This window comes from Harmonia axyridis, chromosome 2, assembly GCF_914767665.1.
Source record: "Harmonia axyridis chromosome 2, icHarAxyr1.1, whole genome shotgun sequence".
NCBI classification, from domain to species: domain Eukaryota; kingdom Metazoa; phylum Arthropoda; class Insecta; order Coleoptera; family Coccinellidae; genus Harmonia; species Harmonia axyridis.
The window spans coordinates 54,452,775-54,471,237 of NC_059502.1; the positions used below are offsets into that span (position 1 = coordinate 54,452,775).

General features: G+C 33.5%; 1 protein-coding gene across 2 annotated transcripts; it reads right to left on the minus strand.

Annotated features, from left to right (window-relative positions):
- Nucleotides 1-143: 143 nt before the first annotated feature.
- Nucleotides 144-18,274, minus strand: LOC123672833 (cap-specific mRNA (nucleoside-2'-O-)-methyltransferase 1). Of its 2 annotated transcripts, XM_045607141.1 has the most exons (13): nucleotides 18,082-18,274; nucleotides 17,987-18,030; nucleotides 17,842-17,928; nucleotides 17,616-17,783; nucleotides 16,635-16,796; nucleotides 15,261-15,563; nucleotides 14,145-14,328; nucleotides 13,856-14,090; nucleotides 12,427-12,623; nucleotides 11,431-11,562; nucleotides 11,158-11,377; nucleotides 9,595-9,833; nucleotides 144-497 (listed from the first exon to the last, which is right to left on the minus strand). In XM_045607141.1, exons 1-13 carry the CDS (start codon nucleotides 18,110-18,112, stop codon nucleotides 400-402), a joined length of 2,100 nt encoding a protein of 699 aa, XP_045463097.1. In that variant the 5' UTR covers nucleotides 18,113-18,274; the 3' UTR covers nucleotides 144-399. The 2 variants fall into 2 exon arrangements, with proteins under 2 accessions (XP_045463097.1, XP_045463096.1); XM_045607140.1 differs by having other exon boundaries at nucleotides 17,987-18,274.
- Nucleotides 18,275-18,463: the final 189 nt, after the last annotated feature.

Genomic DNA, 18,463 nt, shown 5'->3' on the forward strand with positions numbered 1-18,463 from the left:
AAAGCAACGAACAAAAACACTATGAATTAATTAACTCTTTTGACGTTTTACAGTCTAAATCAGACTCCTTCATCAGATAAAAAATTTTACTAAGAAAATCCCATTTTTCCCACCAGCTTCAGCCATGGGTTCTGAAAGAATAGTTGGTCATTTGATCACATATATTAAAACAAAATATTACAAGATATTTTCCATTTGCCTATAATTTATTTATTTATAAGGATAAGTCTCTGATTTCTTGTGAAAAACATTCGTCATATTTGATACATTTGAGATTCTTGGGTGAACTCAGGCTTAAGAAGATGAATATTTTAATTTACAATCCATCTTTATTTTTGATGAGCTTTACTGATATGTGTTCAGTAATTATAGTAAATTCCCTTTATTCTCGTCTTTCTTTCACTTCAATTTTCTGACTAAATCATCAAACAATGGGACACCTTTTTCATCCAAAAATAATTGAGTGCGTAAAGCAAACATTAGTTGCTGGGGTACATCTGCAAAAAATAAACTATATTTCAAGAGGAAATTGTGTATTTCACTTTATTTGTATTGGTTACTTATTATCAGGAATCTAATATCTGTGATAAGAAAAGAACTTATTGTTGATAAGCGGTATTATTAATTAATAAAAAAAAATTCTTTTACTGAAAAATCAACCAACATTTTTAATCCCTTCAGATCAAATACCCAATACATCAGATTATATAAATTAATGGGATAAATAAGTTTCAACAAATAACATTTTTAATGATATTGTATATTTATTCTAGCAAATAGCGAATCGGAGATGCCAACAATTTTCACATTTAAACACAGTCAAATTTCAACCTTTTGCATGTTGTCGATGTATTTATTCTGATTTTGCGTACTTATTTGATTCATAATAATAATTAATAATAATAACTGATCTTTATTGATATATCAACAGGCCATCGACCAAAGTCCTTCAGCCCATATTGGGTTGAAATACATTTCTAAATATGTATCTAAAAAAAAGAAAAAAAAAAACATGAGTACTCTAGGAATTTAAGTAACTTCTTAATTTTTGGAGTAAAGTGCAAGTTGGAAATTTTCTGCGTGGGTTATCTGCTGGTTCGTCGTGCATGAGATCACTTATATCGTCCAATTCTTCTAGCCTATGTATGAATTTATTGTTGAGTTTCTCAATGCGCCCTCCAATGGGTTCTACCTTGGTTCTGCTATATAAAAGGTGATTTGGGGGATTGTGCAGTCGGTTGTTTGGATGTCTCATTTTGGTTATTGCTCGAAGGGATGTTGTTTCAGCAACCTCTAGAATTTTGATCACCGACTCCCTGCAGTTCGCATATAGGGGGTGTCCATACTCAATTATTGGTCTACATATAGACTTGTAAATGATCGTTGCAGTTTTCATGTCAATTCCTTGATTGTTGTAGGTCAAACATCTAAAGTGTTTAGCTCTAGCTATCATTTTCTTCTTTATGTTGTTCGCATGAAGTTTCAGGCTGGCTTTGCTGTCAATTTGAATACCCAGGTATTTTATTGATGGTGTTGGTTTTACTATTTTATTGTTTATTGCAATAGTTGGAGATTGGTGATTTATGTTGTGGTTGAATATGATTAACTGTGATTTTTCTGGATTGGCCTTCAATCTCCACTTTGAAAACCATGATGTGATGTTATTAACATGCTCTTGAAGATTTTTCATGCAGTCTTTCAATGTTTTCCCATGTGAAATTGCTAAAGTGTCATCTGCATATTGTAGTATATATTGTTGGGTATTATGGATTGTGGGAATGTCACTGCAATATATGTTATATAGAAGAGGAGAGAGTGGGGATCCTTGAGGTGTACCCTGCATGGGAGTGAAGAAGTTAGATTCTGAGTCGCCAATTTTTATTTTCAATCTTCTATGCTTTAGGTATGAACCTATTATATGGATAAGATATGATGGTGTGTCTTTCTTGAACAATTTGTATAGTAAACCCTTTATCCACATGCTGTCAAATGCTTTATTAGTGTCCATACATACTGCTGCAGTTTTCCTATTGTTTAATTGTGCATTTTGTAGATTTGAGAAGAAAATTGTGAGGGGGTGAACTGTTGCTTTCTTTCTGCGGAAACCAAATTGGTATTTGGGAATGAAATATTTGAAGTGTTCCTCAAGTTTAGCTTTAATTATTTTCTCTAATAGCTTTCCTAGTACTGGCAAGAGTGTTATGGGCCTATAGTTTTCTACTTTTTTATGATCTTTATTAGTTTTTGCTATTAGAATGATGGTACCAGTTTTCCATATTTCTGGAAAGGTTTGGTTATTCAGACACCATTCATATATCTTCATTATGTGTTCGTGTATGTGTTGGTTCAATTGTTTGACGATACTCCAAGGAATATTGTCTGTCCCTGGCGCACTATTTTTGGTATTATGTAGGATTTCATAGTACGTGGCTTCCTCAATTTGCTCTGATTCCCTCTCCCGCTCGTTATTGTTGAAGTAATCAAAATAGCAAGTTTCTACGATTCTTTCTGTTTCATTATCAAAGTTAATGTCATTGTCATATTGATATGCCTGTTTGAAGTGTTCTGCAAAGATGTTCGCCTTTTCTTCATCTGATTTGTACTCTCTATTGTTGGCTAGAATAGTAGGTATCTTGTGAAATTTCTTGTACTTGGAGAGTTTGTTTATTTGTCTGTAGAAATTTTTCCCTTTGGCTTCTCTTATTGACTTACAAGCTTCCGTCCACCTATGACGTTTGTACTGCATGATCATTTTGTGTATACTAGTATTGTATTCATTCAGTTTGGTTTTGAAATTAGGATTAGGGCAGTTCCTGTATTCTCTATACAATTTCCGTTTATTCTTGATCATATTCACAATAAAAGGTGGTAAAACGTGGAGAAATGGATGGTGTTTTGTCGTAGGTGTATATTTCAGGATACATTCTGAGAATTTGTTATTGAATAATGAGATGTAATCTTCATTCATATTTGTTTGTTTGTGAGAGTTTATAAAGTTGTTTATCTCTTCATTCACTTTATTAATCTTACATTTCTTAAATTGTAAAGTTTTTCTTTCTACAGTCTCTTCAGTTATAGCATCCAAGTCTAACGTAATCAGCATTGCTAAGTGATCAGAACCCAGGTCTGGTACAAGTAGTATGTCTTTGATGTTATTTTCCAGATTTGAGGAGTAAAGTAATAAGTCTGGTGTACTGTCCGGGTTATTGTCCATTAAAAACGTTGGAGGCGTAATTAATTTTTTGAAGGTACCATTTTGAAGAAATTTATTTATTTGTTTGTTTTTTGTTTGGTTGGGGTTGAAGTCTCCTATTATTATTGAATATTTATACAGAGCTGCTTTCGTAAATATAGTTTCCTCAATTTTTGAGTGTGGGTGAATATATATTAAAAATATGTGTAATTTATCTTCCTTGAAAGGGATTGTGAAATGCAATGTTTCATTGAAATTGTTATTCAGTGCAGGAGAATTGTTCTTACCCATTTTTAAACCGGGATGGCACTGTACAATGCTACCTCCACGTGTATTATCAACTGTGTGACCCACCCGATGTATGACGTCCCAGTCTCTGTATGCGATGTTATGATCTTTTTTTATTTTGGCTTCTACAAACATTGCACATTGTATCTCGTTCTCTTCTATGAAATTATTAATCAGGTATTTTTTTGGTGTATAACTATTAATGTTATTGTAGAGGATTTTAATTTTCGAGTTGAACTTGCCGGTTAATATTATTGTCTACAGGTTCTGTTGGCGAGGGTTCGTTAGGATCCTCCACATCAAACATAAGTATATATATTCGGTTGCCTGAAAAGATTGCCGTAGTATCGATTTTATATTGTGAGAGGAATCTTCTTTTCAGTTTGTCTAGAAGTTCATCTCTGTTGGTGTTTTTGGGTTTGTTCAACTTTCTGGTGTATGTGTTAATGATATCGTCATGGATAGTGAGAGGAGCATGAATTCTGTTGCTTTTTTTGTGTAAATCTTCTATTTCTCTGGTTTTTTTGTTGAGAGTTCTTATGGTAACGTTTGGTATGCCTTCGATGGGTTTTTTGGGGTGTTTGGGACATTTGGTTGACCATGCAAGATGTTCCTCAGAACCGCATGCACTACATTTTGGTACAAGATTTGTTTTGCATTGTGTTGTTTTGTGATTGCCATTACATTTGTTACATTTTACTTGTTGGGTGCATTTTTCTGTAATATGATCAAATTGGCAGCATTTGCTGCATGGAACAGGCATGGGTTCAGGTGGATGGCTTGTGTATACCAAGTAGTGTCTATTTTTGAAGAACAATCCATCATTGAGAAGTTTTTCAGATGTTGTAGCTTCACCTGTGATTATTCTTATATAAGTTGTGGGTGTATTAAATGCTCTAGAAGTGATTCTTCTGCAGAATCTGTGTTTCAAGTTCAGTTCATTCAGGTGTTGACTGATTTCTTCATCCTTTATATTTTTTTCAACACCTGTTATTATTACTGAGAAAGATTGTTGTGGTTCTGTTCTCACTTTTCCCTGGATGTAGGGTTTAGTTTCTTTGTGTCCTGAAATGACTTTTTCATTTTTCATTTCTTCCAACACTTTTATTAATTTCTCTTTCTCATTATTGGATTTGATTAGGTAACCTAATTTAGTTTTTATAACAATATCTGTGGAATTAGGAAATTTTTTGTTCCACTCATCTGCCATTTTAATCCTGTCTGTAATTAGGTTTTCGTCTACCGCGAGATAGAAAAGATGTTTGTATTCTGCTTTGCTTATTTCAAGCATTCTTGTTGAGTAATTCTTTATGTTTGTTTTGATATTTGTGTTTGTATGTGATCCGGCCTGGAGGCCATCCTGGCGGGTATGGGGACCTTTAGAAGTAGAAGCGATTTGTGTGGTGTTGATTGTTTCTGTTTCCATATGCAAGATTTCGTCGTTATCTTGAATCTTCTTTTGTGGTTCCATATGTGGTATTTCTCTTTCAGGAGTTTTGTTATCATTCACTTTTTTGTTGTCGGTTTTTTCCATACCTTTCTTTTTCCGTTTTCTATTTTTAGGTTTCTTAAATGAAGGATCGTCGTCCGTTGAATCTTCGGTACTTTTCTGCGATGTTTTTGAAGTTGGATCGGACATTTTAGCGAAAAATGCCTCGAAATCCGATGCGCTGAATGAGTTTGCACGTGAAATTTTAATTAAATTCGTTTTCCGCCTATTAAATAATAATCTGATACTTTATCAATATGCATGTGCTCCGGATGGGATCTTGCACTGCACTGTAATAATAATTTTATTGGTTTTTTGTCGTTTTCACTTTCATCTTCTATTCTCAAAATTTTTCAGATTGTTAGAATTATTGAGAGTTATTGGGATTCTTATAAAAAAAATGGTGGCGATGAGGACTCAAATTTTTTTGAATATTTCAGCAGAAAGAGCTTTGTTCGAATTTTTTTTTCCGTTTCGATTCCGCAAATACGTAGTATTATAAGATTGTTTGCGGCTTGGACCAAAAAAGTACAAGGTGTTTATAAGAGGATCATGCAAATTAGAACCTATATTTTTTATTATTTCAGTCGATTCTACGTACAAAAATAGTGGGGGTTACTTAAGCAAACCCTTTAACTAAAATGAATACTTCAAGAGTTATCGAGGAACAACTTTAAATGAGGAAAAACTGCTAGTACTATTATTATTATTATTATTATAAGAATTCCAATAACTCATAAACCGTTGAGTTTTTACCCAAGGTATGGCATATTGCCGAAATTGCCATCAAAAAAGCTTTTTAATGATGCAATAATATACTGGGTGTGCCATTTAAAATAAGGAAGTAGAAGTATGTTTCCGGTATAGCCGGTATATAGTTGTAAAGATCTGAAAATATTTAGGGAGAAAGATCATTGTCTCAAACTCCAATATGCAAATTTTCAGCTCAAAATTATGATTAGTTTTCCATAAACGTCTAATAGGCCATCGCGTTGAATATGTGTACGACAGACGCAGATATAGCTGAAATGTGCAATAAATCTATGATCAGTTTGCACTAGCATGTCCGGATATCTGTACATATCGATATGATGAAATTATCATATAAGTTAATGTAAAAAATTGAATTGAATAAATATTTTTTTGGAAAAAAAGGAACCGTTTCCTGTTTGGGGTCTGCATGTGAAACCATTTTGAAGAAACAACAGCGATGTGATCTTGGAGGCTAATTCACAGGTCCAAAACGTGAAATTAGGCGGTCACCAAACGTGTCTTTCAATAAATAGATTGTGGCACGAGCTGTGTGACATGTTGCGCCATCTTGTTGAAACCACAGCTCCTGGACAACATGGTTGTTCAATTCAGGAATGAAAAAGTAGTAATCATGGCTCTATACCGATCACCATTGACTGTAACGTTCTGGCCATCTTCGTTTTTGAAGAAGTACGGACCAATGATTCCACCAGCCCTTAAGGCGTACCAAACAGTCAGTTTTTCTGCATGTAACGGTGTTTCGACATACACTTGAGGATTAGCTTCACTCCAAATGCGGCAGTTTTGTTTGTTGATGTAGCCATTCAACTAGAAGTGCGCTTCATCGCTAAACAAAATGAAATGGACGTAGTGCGCGATACGTATTCCTCACAGAACCATTATTTTCGAAATAAAATTGCACTATTTCATGAGAAAAGTCAAACGCAAGAAAGTATAAGGTTTAGTAAAAAGAAAACCATTATTTTTGCATGAAGAACAAGGCTTCAATTACCATAGTTAGAATGATCCAATTTTAGGTCGTGTTTCGTTCGATAACTACGGTTCCAAGTTAACAGTTGTGCCTTAGGGGAACAGCTCTTCGTAGATAATTCCCTGCCAATCTCACTAAACATACAGCAAAACCTCTTCCGAAGGCTCACCGCGTTTCGACCACGACCGTTTTAGCTTGACGTTGTCATAAGTGATCCACTTTTCATCACCAGGTACCAAGCGTTTCAAAAATGGGGCGATTTTGTTGCGATTCTGTAATGATTCGCAGTGGAAATTCGGCCCATGCAATTTTTTGCGGTATCCATACATCTAGCATCTTCTTGAGATCAGCCTTATCCAAATAGTGTTCCAAACGGTTTATTGTGCATTCTTAAGCATTTGAGCAATCGAAACAGGTCTCGACAATGTCCATGCTTTTATCGATATTTTCAACAATTGGCTTGGCCTTCCAGTGCGTGGTGCATCTTTGACATCGAAATTACCGGAACGGAATCGACGAAACCAAAATTGCACGTGATTGGCTATTAGAGTATCAGGTCCAAAAACACTATTTACATTTTCAGCCGCCTGGCTGATATTTTTGTCTTTATCTAAGAAAAACTATAATATATAGAGTAGAGTCCATCTTTGTGGCGTGCTCGAACTTAACAGAGTCAACTCATCAAAAAACTATCAGAATGTTTTTGTAGTGCGAAATCTCATCTTTCTAACGCCATATAGTGAAACCCGAGCGGACTTGTACAACGCGAGATACAGATAACTAAAGCCATCTATGAATAATAATGAATTCCTTTTTACTACATCTATTAAATCAAATATTAAAATTTAATAACAAACTCTAGCCTCCTATTTTTGACTAGCGTATCTTTGTATGATATTTTCAACATTAAGACTGCTGCAAATGGTTCTATGTACCTATATGCATTAATGCCAATAGATTCAACCTGTCTTCAACCATTATAGTTCATATCCAACCTTTCATCCTTGTGAGTGCCCACGCATATTTTTCGATTTTTCAGGATACATTTTTATATGTATAAAGTCCGCGAGGGGGGGGGTCATGACCCCCCCTCCCCTGTATCCGCCCATGTTTATTACCTTTGCTTTGTACATCCCACAGTTCGGGTTTATTGTGGTACATATTGATCAACTCCTCGGTTTAACTCTTTAGCCATTCTATTTTTTTCAGACCTTTTGTAAAGTGGACATAAATGCGCGACACTTCGAGAAAAGTAGATCACTAGTCAACTAACGCGATTTCTACTCACAGAAAACCATTTCAATTGGTTTTCTCTATTTTTTGTATATTCATGTCATTAGTCCCTCATATAAATCGATAGTTTAATTTGAGGGAGTACTTTTTGTTTAATTCATGTGTCTGTAAACTTTGATAATGAATATATGTTATTATTATTATTATTATTCTCTCAGGCGAGTCGGAACTTGCGGGATCGAAGTGTTTACATTTATCGTATAGATATGTCGATACTTATTATACAGGGTGTTTCCTAAACATGCGGCAAAAATTCAGGGGGTTGTTCCTTGGACTATTTTAAGCATGTTTTGTCCTTGGATGATTTTTGAAAAACCTCTTTGTTTCGAAGATACAGGGCGAACAACATTTTTCATATTTTTAAAATTAATAATAGTTTAAATAAAAATGCGTACCGCACTGTGTTTACTAAGTAGGTACAATTTATTTTTGAATTTGTTTAACAACATTCCAATTACTAAAAACGGCCAGTTTTTTGACTAAAAATTGATAAGTGCAGATGGTAAAGGAATACAGATTAAACACGGTTTTCATTTGAATTCGTTTTGTGATGTATTAGCAATTGTGGGTGACTGCCTAATAGGGCCGATATTTTTACCAGAAAGACTTACCGGGGACGTGTATCGGAACTTTTTAGAACAAACGTTACCTCTGTTTTTGGAGGATGTACCATTGGCAATAAGACATGCAATGTGGTTTATGCACGATGGTGCACCAGCGCATTTTAGTTTGGTTGCTCGTGAGTTTTTAACATTAACATACGGAGATCGCTGGATTGGAAGAGGTGGACCTCATTTATGGCCTGCTCGTTCCCCGGACTTAAACCCCTTAGATTATTTCCTATGGGGCCATCTAAAATCATTAGTTTATACCACTCCAGTAGAAAATGTGGAAGACTTGCGAAATCGGATCATTGCTGGGTGTAACTTAATAAAAAATGATCCTGGTGTTTTTGAAAGGGTTCGGCAGTCAATGAGGAGAAGATTGGATGCTTGTATGCTGGCTAGAGGTGGTCATTTTCAACAGTTTTTGTAGGTTGAGTTGAATTTTCATGTAATTTTTCATAATAAAATGTTATTATCTGAAATTTTGTTTCCCCTATATCTTCGAAACAAATGGGTTTTTCAAAAATCATCAAAGGACAAAATATTCTTAGAATAGTCCAAGGAACAACCCCCTGAATTTTTGCCGCATGTTTAGGAAACACCCTGTATATCACTGTCTGACATAAATACCATGCAATAAATGTCAGATGTAAACGTACCTTAAAATTTCAGAAAAAAGCTCTGGATGGCGCACCGACCGTTTTTTAATTCAATTTTTGATATTTCAAAATTCCACAACAAAACTGTGAAAATTTCAGGCAGGATTACATTTTTTCCACCAATGATACCAAAGGTTATTTATTGAAAATAATAACTAAAATGCGTAAGTTTTACCAATGTTGATATTCAGGGTGTAGATGAAAAAGCAAATGATGTCTTATTTTTGGTCAAATATGTGTTTGATGTTGTTAGAATCTAGTCTAAAATGAATCCCCAGTCTAACATTTGTAAGTGCTTTTGAATTAGAATAATCAAAATGTACCTTCTGATGATCTTCGATTTTTCAAAAACATAATCGAATTGGTTCTGTGAAATTCCCTCCTACTCTGGAATCCAATGGTTGGTAAAATATGCTGATAGCCAATTTCATTACAGTCTTTATGGATTATACTTGAAAGAGACAATGAGTTGAGGGGGTGAATTGGTTTTTTTCTGATTCGAATTCTCTTCTCTTCGAATTCCTGGTTCAGCGATTCTGCATAAATGCCAATCAAATCCCTCCTGCAAATAGAAACAAACAGATTCTAATCATCAGTGGCCCACTGAATAAATTTTGTTAAATACAGGGTTAGAACTATTTAGAGGGCTACCACAGGGATATCGAGAACCATTAGAAAGATGGGGTGACTTAAATTATAAAAAGTTGCTTTATTTAGGGATGAGTTTGTTGGTGTGTACAGATCCGAAATATCTCCATTGGTTCCCCAGATAACTCGAAAAATTGAAAATCGAGATTTTCTTTTTTTTCTGTGTGACTCGTTTGTTTTTGGAGAAATTTGATTTGTAGCCATAATCCAACATAAAGATACTAATGGTGTCTTCAGATTTTTTCTGTTTTCCATTGTTTCAGACTATGGAATAATCTTCTGAGCGAATTCAGTTGAAGCTGATAGAATCTTCATTCTTCAAAAAAGATGCTTAAGAAGTATTTTTAGATTGAGACCTGATGACTAATCAGGTGATTATATACATTACACATTCATATATGTATAAACTCTAGAAAGCTAGTATTTTATAAGCAATAAAGACACCTTTACATGATGTCTTTATTGCTTATAAAATACTAGCTTTGTACAGTTTATACATATATGAATGTGTAATGTATATAATCAATAATTATAATGATTTTAAATCTTTCCAATTGAAACATGAATATAATACTAGGGGCAAGACCTATTCAAGTGTTGAAAAACCAAAACGCACATATATACTGAAAAAAGTTACCCATTATATACTTACAATCTGGAATAAATTACCTCAATATTTTAAAAGTAGGCATATTCTACAGGGTGGGTAAATAAGCGAGGTAAGCGGCTATATCTCAGGATCCACTCATCGTAGAGACTTGCGGTAAAAAATGTTACTACTAAAGTGTACAAGAGAACACACTGGAAATTGTTTTGAAGTCCATACCTCTACCGCTAGGGGGCGTAATAGCTACCGTCGAGTAGAAAAATGAATTTTACTCAAGAATGTTTCATATGAAGTTGAAGAAAAAATATCATCACTGTAATCCTTGGAAAATTCTCTATCTTTTTGAATTGTCACTTTCGATTTTACGACATCAAATAAGGATAGGTGAAAAGGAGAAATCTGACTGATTGAAAAGCCTGTAACTTCAGTTTGGCTCAACATTTTTGAGCAAATTAGATCTCGTCTGAAAGATAATATCTTGTTGAAAAATTTCGACAGCGCCATTAGAATACAGTGATAAACTCGGAAAAGAGATGCTGTAGCGACTTGTGGCTTTCAACTATATCAATTTCTCGAAAAAAAAGCTCATAATTTGGAACGCCCCCTGTACATAATCCTACTTTAATTCTACCTTTCTGAAAATGTGAGGTCGGTCAAGCATTGATCTCCTAAATACATAGCATCAATTATGTGAAGACATTGTCTGTAACGATCGTCATATTCATCCATTCCTTCGATTTTCATGGTCTCCTTTACTATTTCACCATAAAGAACAGTTCCAGGGCTTAATTTGAGGTTTTTGACTTTGACCCAACCTTTGTCCTGCCACCTGCAAGTTTTTGAGCCCAATCCTGAAATGTTCATTCAATGAGTCAACGAAAAATTGATTAATATTCACACCTACCGCCATATATATTACATTTATTCTTATCGTGTGTTGAATAAAGTGCACAGAAAGACCAATCCTCCATGTAATCGTAAATATTTTGCAGGGATATTTTATTTTCAATCAGTAGTGGTGGAACTTTCAACCAGTCTAGAAATATAGAATAGTAATAATATCAATAGTAGTTAATAATCCCCAAACTGGTTAGTGCATGTAGAAAGTATCATAATTATACTACAGTGTTCCTGAATTAAATTTTGATGGATAATTGCAAGGACTTTCACTGTGTATAATTTATATTAACTCACTTAACTTCAAAGTTCGTGCATCCGGTCCAGTGGCGTACCCAAGGGGGGAATAAGGGTGAAATATCCTCCCCAGGAGGAATATCCATTATATTTAACAACATTATATATCACAATCTTATTATGAGTGAGCAAACTTCTTTGGAAAACTTCATCAAAAGAAGGAAGATTTTTTTCTTTATACCCCCTCAAGGCTTAAGTCTGGGTACGCCACTGGTCCGGTCGTTCTGTAAATGCGATAACTAGTGCTAGAGACTTGAAGTTTTTAGTATAGGTGCATTTTCCGAAAATCTAGGTTGAGTCCGTTAAAGGCAAAATTCGGTCGATGTGTACATGAATAAAATAATTTAGTGCCAGTCTATCCACTTGCTTGTGTATGGGGTGGGCGCCAAGGGGCCCGGGACGCGCAAGGCCATGGACTCAATCAGAGTTTCTGTTTATAACTTTCGGTAGAAGAAGATCAAAATTCTTAAGAATAATAGTAAATGTAATCTCAAAATGAGATGATCCCATTTTGAGAATGGGATGAAACCCGAAACATGCATGTCAACAGGATTATATATATTTTATTAAAAATTTTGAAACGTATAGTCAAGTTTTTTCTTTTATTAATATTGAAATTATGTTTCACCATATTCTTGGGTCCCTAAATCATTTACAATGTTTAATGTTATTGAAGTATGTTTAGTGAAAATGTGGTATTGTTTACCAGTTTTATCCAAAAAGTCCTCCAGCCATGTTATTCTTTGTTTATTATCACTATCAAAATCCTGCCTTAAACGATCCGGTAGATGCCAATATTCTAATGATTTTTTTCGGCAATCAAGTTGTCGGTTCTCCTTCAGACCAGGGTTCTTGCAAAAAAATTTCAATTTTTTCAATGCTGCGATTTGTCGTTTGCCTATCCTATAGTGGAATGAAAGATCACATATTTGTCATAAAAATGACAGAAGTTTGAATGTGGACAGACCTCAGTGTAATAAACATAGATAGAGGGGGAGCATACGTCATTTTCAGTAAGCAAATTTTGTCCCAACATGAACTATCAATTGACATGAAGCTCGCGGAAATGAAAACATATCAGTGATATTAGCGAGTTTCTCCACAAAGAACGCACTTCTTATGTCCCATAGTAAATCAACGTGTCTTATTAACTCAAAATATATTGAAATAAATATCTCAATATATCAGAAATTCAGAAAACAAACTTCAAGCGCACCAAACGACGACATTAGGAGAGCCAAACCTTGGATTTCAGCAGGTAGATACAGAAAATAATAAATATTCTGCTTATTATAAATTCGACAATTAGGAAAAATATCGGATTCCAAATATTCAAATTTGCATATTTAATCGGGAATCACTCAAATAAATATATTTCATTCAATATCATATACATTCATCATGATATAGTAAGGGGTTGTCCATTAATCACGTGATCTTTTTTTAGCATTTTTTAACCCCCCCTCCCCCATTGGTGATACGTAGTGAGTTTTAAGACCACCCCCCCTCCCCCTTCTCAACATCACGTGTATTTTTAGTACCTACAACGAATCTTAAAATTTTCTGAATATTATCTTAATTCAAATACAGGTATAAACTATAATCTTATTTTATTCTGAAATTAAGGACTATAATAAAAATGTCTACACCTGGTTGCAAGTTTTTTTTGATTGCCATAACAATAATAATAAACGAAGAGTGTCATCAAAGAAAAAACATGTATTGTACTAGTACATGAATATATTTAATGTATATTGTCCTCGGACCACGGATTAGCAAGACATTCTTCAACACTAACAACTGGATAAGCATCTTGCAGGTCAGTTGTTGGCACTGTGCTTTGCACTACACGCCGCGCCGTGCCGCTTAATATTTGTTCAAAAATGGCGCGTTTGACGAAAAAATATATACACGTGATATCTTACTACACCCCCCCTCCCCCTTGTGCTATTTTTGTGATTTTTATCAAACCCCTCCCCCCACTTTCAAGCCTCACGTGATTAATGGACAACCCCTAAAATTGTGGATTTGAAAATATATCACAATCCGACAACGTAATCTAACCATGTTGGGGAGATGTAAAAATTGCGTATACTCCCTCTATCTATGTTTATTACTCTATGGGACAGACTCACTTGTTGTTGCTGTTCAGGATATAATCATAAAATGTGGAATCACTTTTAATCCTTTTCAATGGTACTAGTTCTAATACAACATTCTTGTCTTCGTGTTTCATTTCCCACAGTTTTTTCGAAACAAAACTAAGGTAATTGCGAATATTTTCCACATCTTCATTCTTCTGGAGGTCGCAACAAATTAGATATCTTTCGCCATTTGCTGGCCTAGATGCGTTAGGTTTCAAGATGGTAACTGTAAAATTGAAGAATGCAGAGTCAATACAATTTTTAAACTTTATTTATTTACCTTTCTTGAAGCATTTATACATCAAATAAATTAAGCCAACACTGAATCTGGTGAATACATCGAACATTTTAGTCACAAAGTGACCATGTGGTCTGACAATTTCTAAGGCTACCAGGCACTGACACAAGTAAATATTTTTCGAAAGGACCTCTTGCATAGTCTCGTTTCCTTTAACACTGAAACCCTGAAGTGGAAAACCCAACTTTTTATTTTATTGAAATACATGGAATATGAATATCATACAGTGTGTTAATTTGAAAAAATACCACCCTTAATATCTCGGCCCCCATGCAAAAAGAGGTAAACTTCGGTTTGTTGTGGGACAATTTATACGAAAAAATAAAAAAAAATAATAGAAGAATAAAAAAATTTTTTACTGTGAAAATTTTCAAATTCGGCTATCACGTTTTGGAAAACTTCAACTTGAATTTCTCAGCATGCTGTGCGTATTCTTACTTTCAATTCTTCTACATCTCTAGAAGTGTGTTTTATACACAACTGAATGTCACCAGAGAAAAACTCTAAAAGTTTCAAGATTGGAGAGGGTGGTACCATTCAATAGGCCAATTTGAGCTATGAAATTCTTACAGAAATATTGTTGCCTCAAATTTAGAAGATTGGCAGATATAAATATTTATTTTGCGTTTTGTTTTTGGCTATAAAATTTTCACATCTTTCAATTCCTTGACCATGTCATAATATTATGTATTATGAAGATGTTTTTATTTTCTAATTTAATTTCTCAACGAATTTATCTCTTATTCACTTTAAAATTTCCGCATCTTCCATTGTTACAGATATTAAACTAATTTCTCTTAACTAAAGAAGATTCTCAATATTCTATGTACAAAAATACCTCTACGAAGGCAGTGTAGGAAATTACACATGATTAATGATCTGGAACATGTTTTTTACAGTTCTGAAAATACAAATTCCGCATCTTTCATGGTTACAAATATTGAATTAATTTCTCTTAACTAAAAGAGATTCTCAATATTCAATGCAAAAAAATACCTGTACGAATGCGGTGTAGGAAATTACACATAATTCATGATTTGAAAGATCTGTTTTGCAGCTCTGAAAATAAACCTAGTGAAGTAAAAAAAAAAGACTCACACCATCTGATGTCATGAAATGCACTCCTTTTTGGCCAGTTTGGAATAGAACCTTAGTCTTGAAATCAGCTATGTTGTCTGGGTAACATATATTGCCATCTCCTGTTGCGCCATAAAGAGTTTGAAAAGAAGAAGGCGAAGCGCAAAATGAATTATACAATTGAAAGTCATGGTCATCTTTAAGGGTAAATCCGAAACCCTTAAATAACCATGATTTTCTCCAGAGAATGTACTCGGTGAATCCACCTGGTCCCGCACAGACATCAGCAAAATAAAATGGTCCCTTTGAATCGCAGTGATGGTCCTGAAGAAGCAATATTATAATAATAATATGTAGACAAAAATTGAATGCTGAAGAATTTATCGGCCGTGTTGATCAACAGAGAAAATTCCCTACTTTCTAGCAGATATCTAGTCAATTTATCACCTAACGTTTCGCCTACAACTTGGACATCTTCAAAGGTTCCTTAGTCGAAGATAGTAACTTTAATTGTCTGAAATGATTGTTGTTTATATTTTCTCTATTATATCGTTCAGCTTTTGCAAAGTTCTTCATAGAAAAATTCAATTAAATTTGGCTGTATTATGTGAATTACTCCAGAGATGTGACATTTCCAAAATAATATAATTTAAAGTGCAAAATACCTATTTCCATTTAAATACTTTTTTCAAAAAAGTAATTTGAATTTCATTTGAAATACATAAAACATATCTTGTAGTTGAAAAATGAAAAATATATTTTTTTTTAAATTTTGTGAATATCTATAAATTAAATGATTTCATCATATTCTAGTAGTTTTTCTTGCTATGACTACTGAACAGAGTATATAAATATACGAGATGAGTATTTCAAAAATACGAATTATGATATTCGCAGTTATCTTTCAACTTTTCTAGACTCAAAACTGGTATGAAGAAACATGGAGGACTGAAACCTTTGAAGATGGCTATTGCGGTCGTAGGCAAAACGTCATGTGAAAAAAAACTAACTAGACCACTTCTAGCAAGCCTGGAGTTTTCTAACTTTGTTTCACAAAATTTGGAATATTAATGAAATTTTTGGTTCAAAATAAAAAGATCAATATTTGAAATATGTTGGAATCACTTCTTTCAAAGTCTAAAATCTACTTTATTATATTTTTATACTTTGTACTCTCAAAATCCTTATGACTTTTGATATTTCTTGAAAATGCTAACGCCTAGTGAACATTTTGCGTTTTTGAAGAAAAAAAAATCTTTCAATTGGAGATATTGGCTCCAAAAGCAAAAATATAATTTTTCCTGTAGAATATTTACAATTAGTCAGAGATATATAATTCACCAAATCCTTATTTCAGGTGCTGACAGGAGATAACAAGAGTAATCAGAATCTTACACTTTTATCAATATTAGTGAACATAAAATTGGTAACAGCATCAATGTTGGCCAATTTCAAAGCTGCTCTATTCATAAAAAATAAAGACTTGATTCTCTCAAATAAATTAGCTCTTCCTCTGGATTTTGCAACCTCTTCTTGTCCAAATTCGTCAAATACATCCTGTAATATATAATATGAATTAATTTACTGTTTAACATATTTTTATCAATGAACTGCTAGATTTAAAACATTGGGAATGAATAAACCTTAATAATGGTTGGTTCATATACCATTCCTAAGAACCATTAACTAAGAATTCAGTGGCATTTATGCACCCTCTTTTTAGTTCTTATAATAATAATAAGTATATTAAACATCAATAATTTAGATGGCACATCCAAGAAAAGTTACAAAATGATTATGCGAATTCTGTGTTCAGGAATTCCTCAACGGAGTGAAGGAAAGCGCACATGATCGAACTACTGATGTTTGAAATTGATAATGATTGTGAAAAAATAAAATTTAATATTTTTCAGATACACCGAATACTTTTCATCGATAAACACGAATTACGGAACAGGAAACAGTATAAACTGTCACTTGTTAATATTGAAATTCCATGTGGCGCATGCGCACTTCTACTTATTTTAACTAAGAGCTTAGTTCTTAGTTAAAATTTGGCCAACTTTCTAGTCATAGTGTTAGTTCTAAGGCATAAGGTAGAATGCATGAATGCTCTCATTGATTTGTTAGCGTTCATTTATTAGTTCTTAGTATTAGTCTCATAGTGAATTAATTCGAGCTAATTCTGAAATTAGCTCCACAAAAATTGGAATTAATACGCACTGGTGCAGCCAGTTGAATACGCTATTAGTTCTTAGGAATGGTGCATAAACCAACGATTAATTCAACTTAAATAATAATAATTATTGGACCAAATTACATTCTTGATGTTTCTTAATATGGATTAAGATGTTTCTCAAAATAGCATTGATATACCTTTGCTTGTTTTATACTATCGTATATTTGCTTGTCACAGAAATCATAACTATTTAGCTGTATACATCCTGGATCACCCACTTTCAAATATGATTGCAATTTTTCATATGTTAAATCCAGCACTTGACAATTTTTTAACCATTCAACTGTCTCTTCAATAGAATAATCCTGAAATCCTTTCATTGAACAAAACTAAAATAAATTAAGAATATAGAAAAATATTTACTGTTTGTGCAGAATTTCCAGCTATGCTGCATTTTGGTGGAATATATCTTGCTTGAACATCAGTCGATGTAGGAGTAATATTTTTTTGCTATAAAAAACTCGAGTAAGATTCAAAAATGAAAAAAAAAATAGTAAAAGGATAGTACCAGTCCTTTGAAATGCGTCCAGTTTTTTGAAATACACATCGTTTCTGCAAATGAGTTATTAAGATGAATATCTTCAATAACATTATGAAAAATACCTGACTCAAAAACATTCTGATCGCAATTCATCTTCAAAATTGCTCAATATAATATTATTGTTCAATAAAATAATATATTTTAAAAATTACATGCCATACTTCCATAACTTTTTTATAAATAATTCAATATGCTTTTAGAAAATTTTTGAATTTATATTGTTTATGGCATGTTTCACTACGGCGAATAGAACTATTGATTTTGTTTTGTCATTTGTCAATTTTCTTCTTTTTACTAATGTATCAACTGATTAGATTGATGATACTTCTCTTTTCTTTCATAGGTGGCGCTATAAAGTGTTCTTCTTCTTCTTTACTCCAACGAAAAATTATTTGTGCTGTGTCGTACAATTCAAATGTGTTACATTCAATTTACAATTCATTT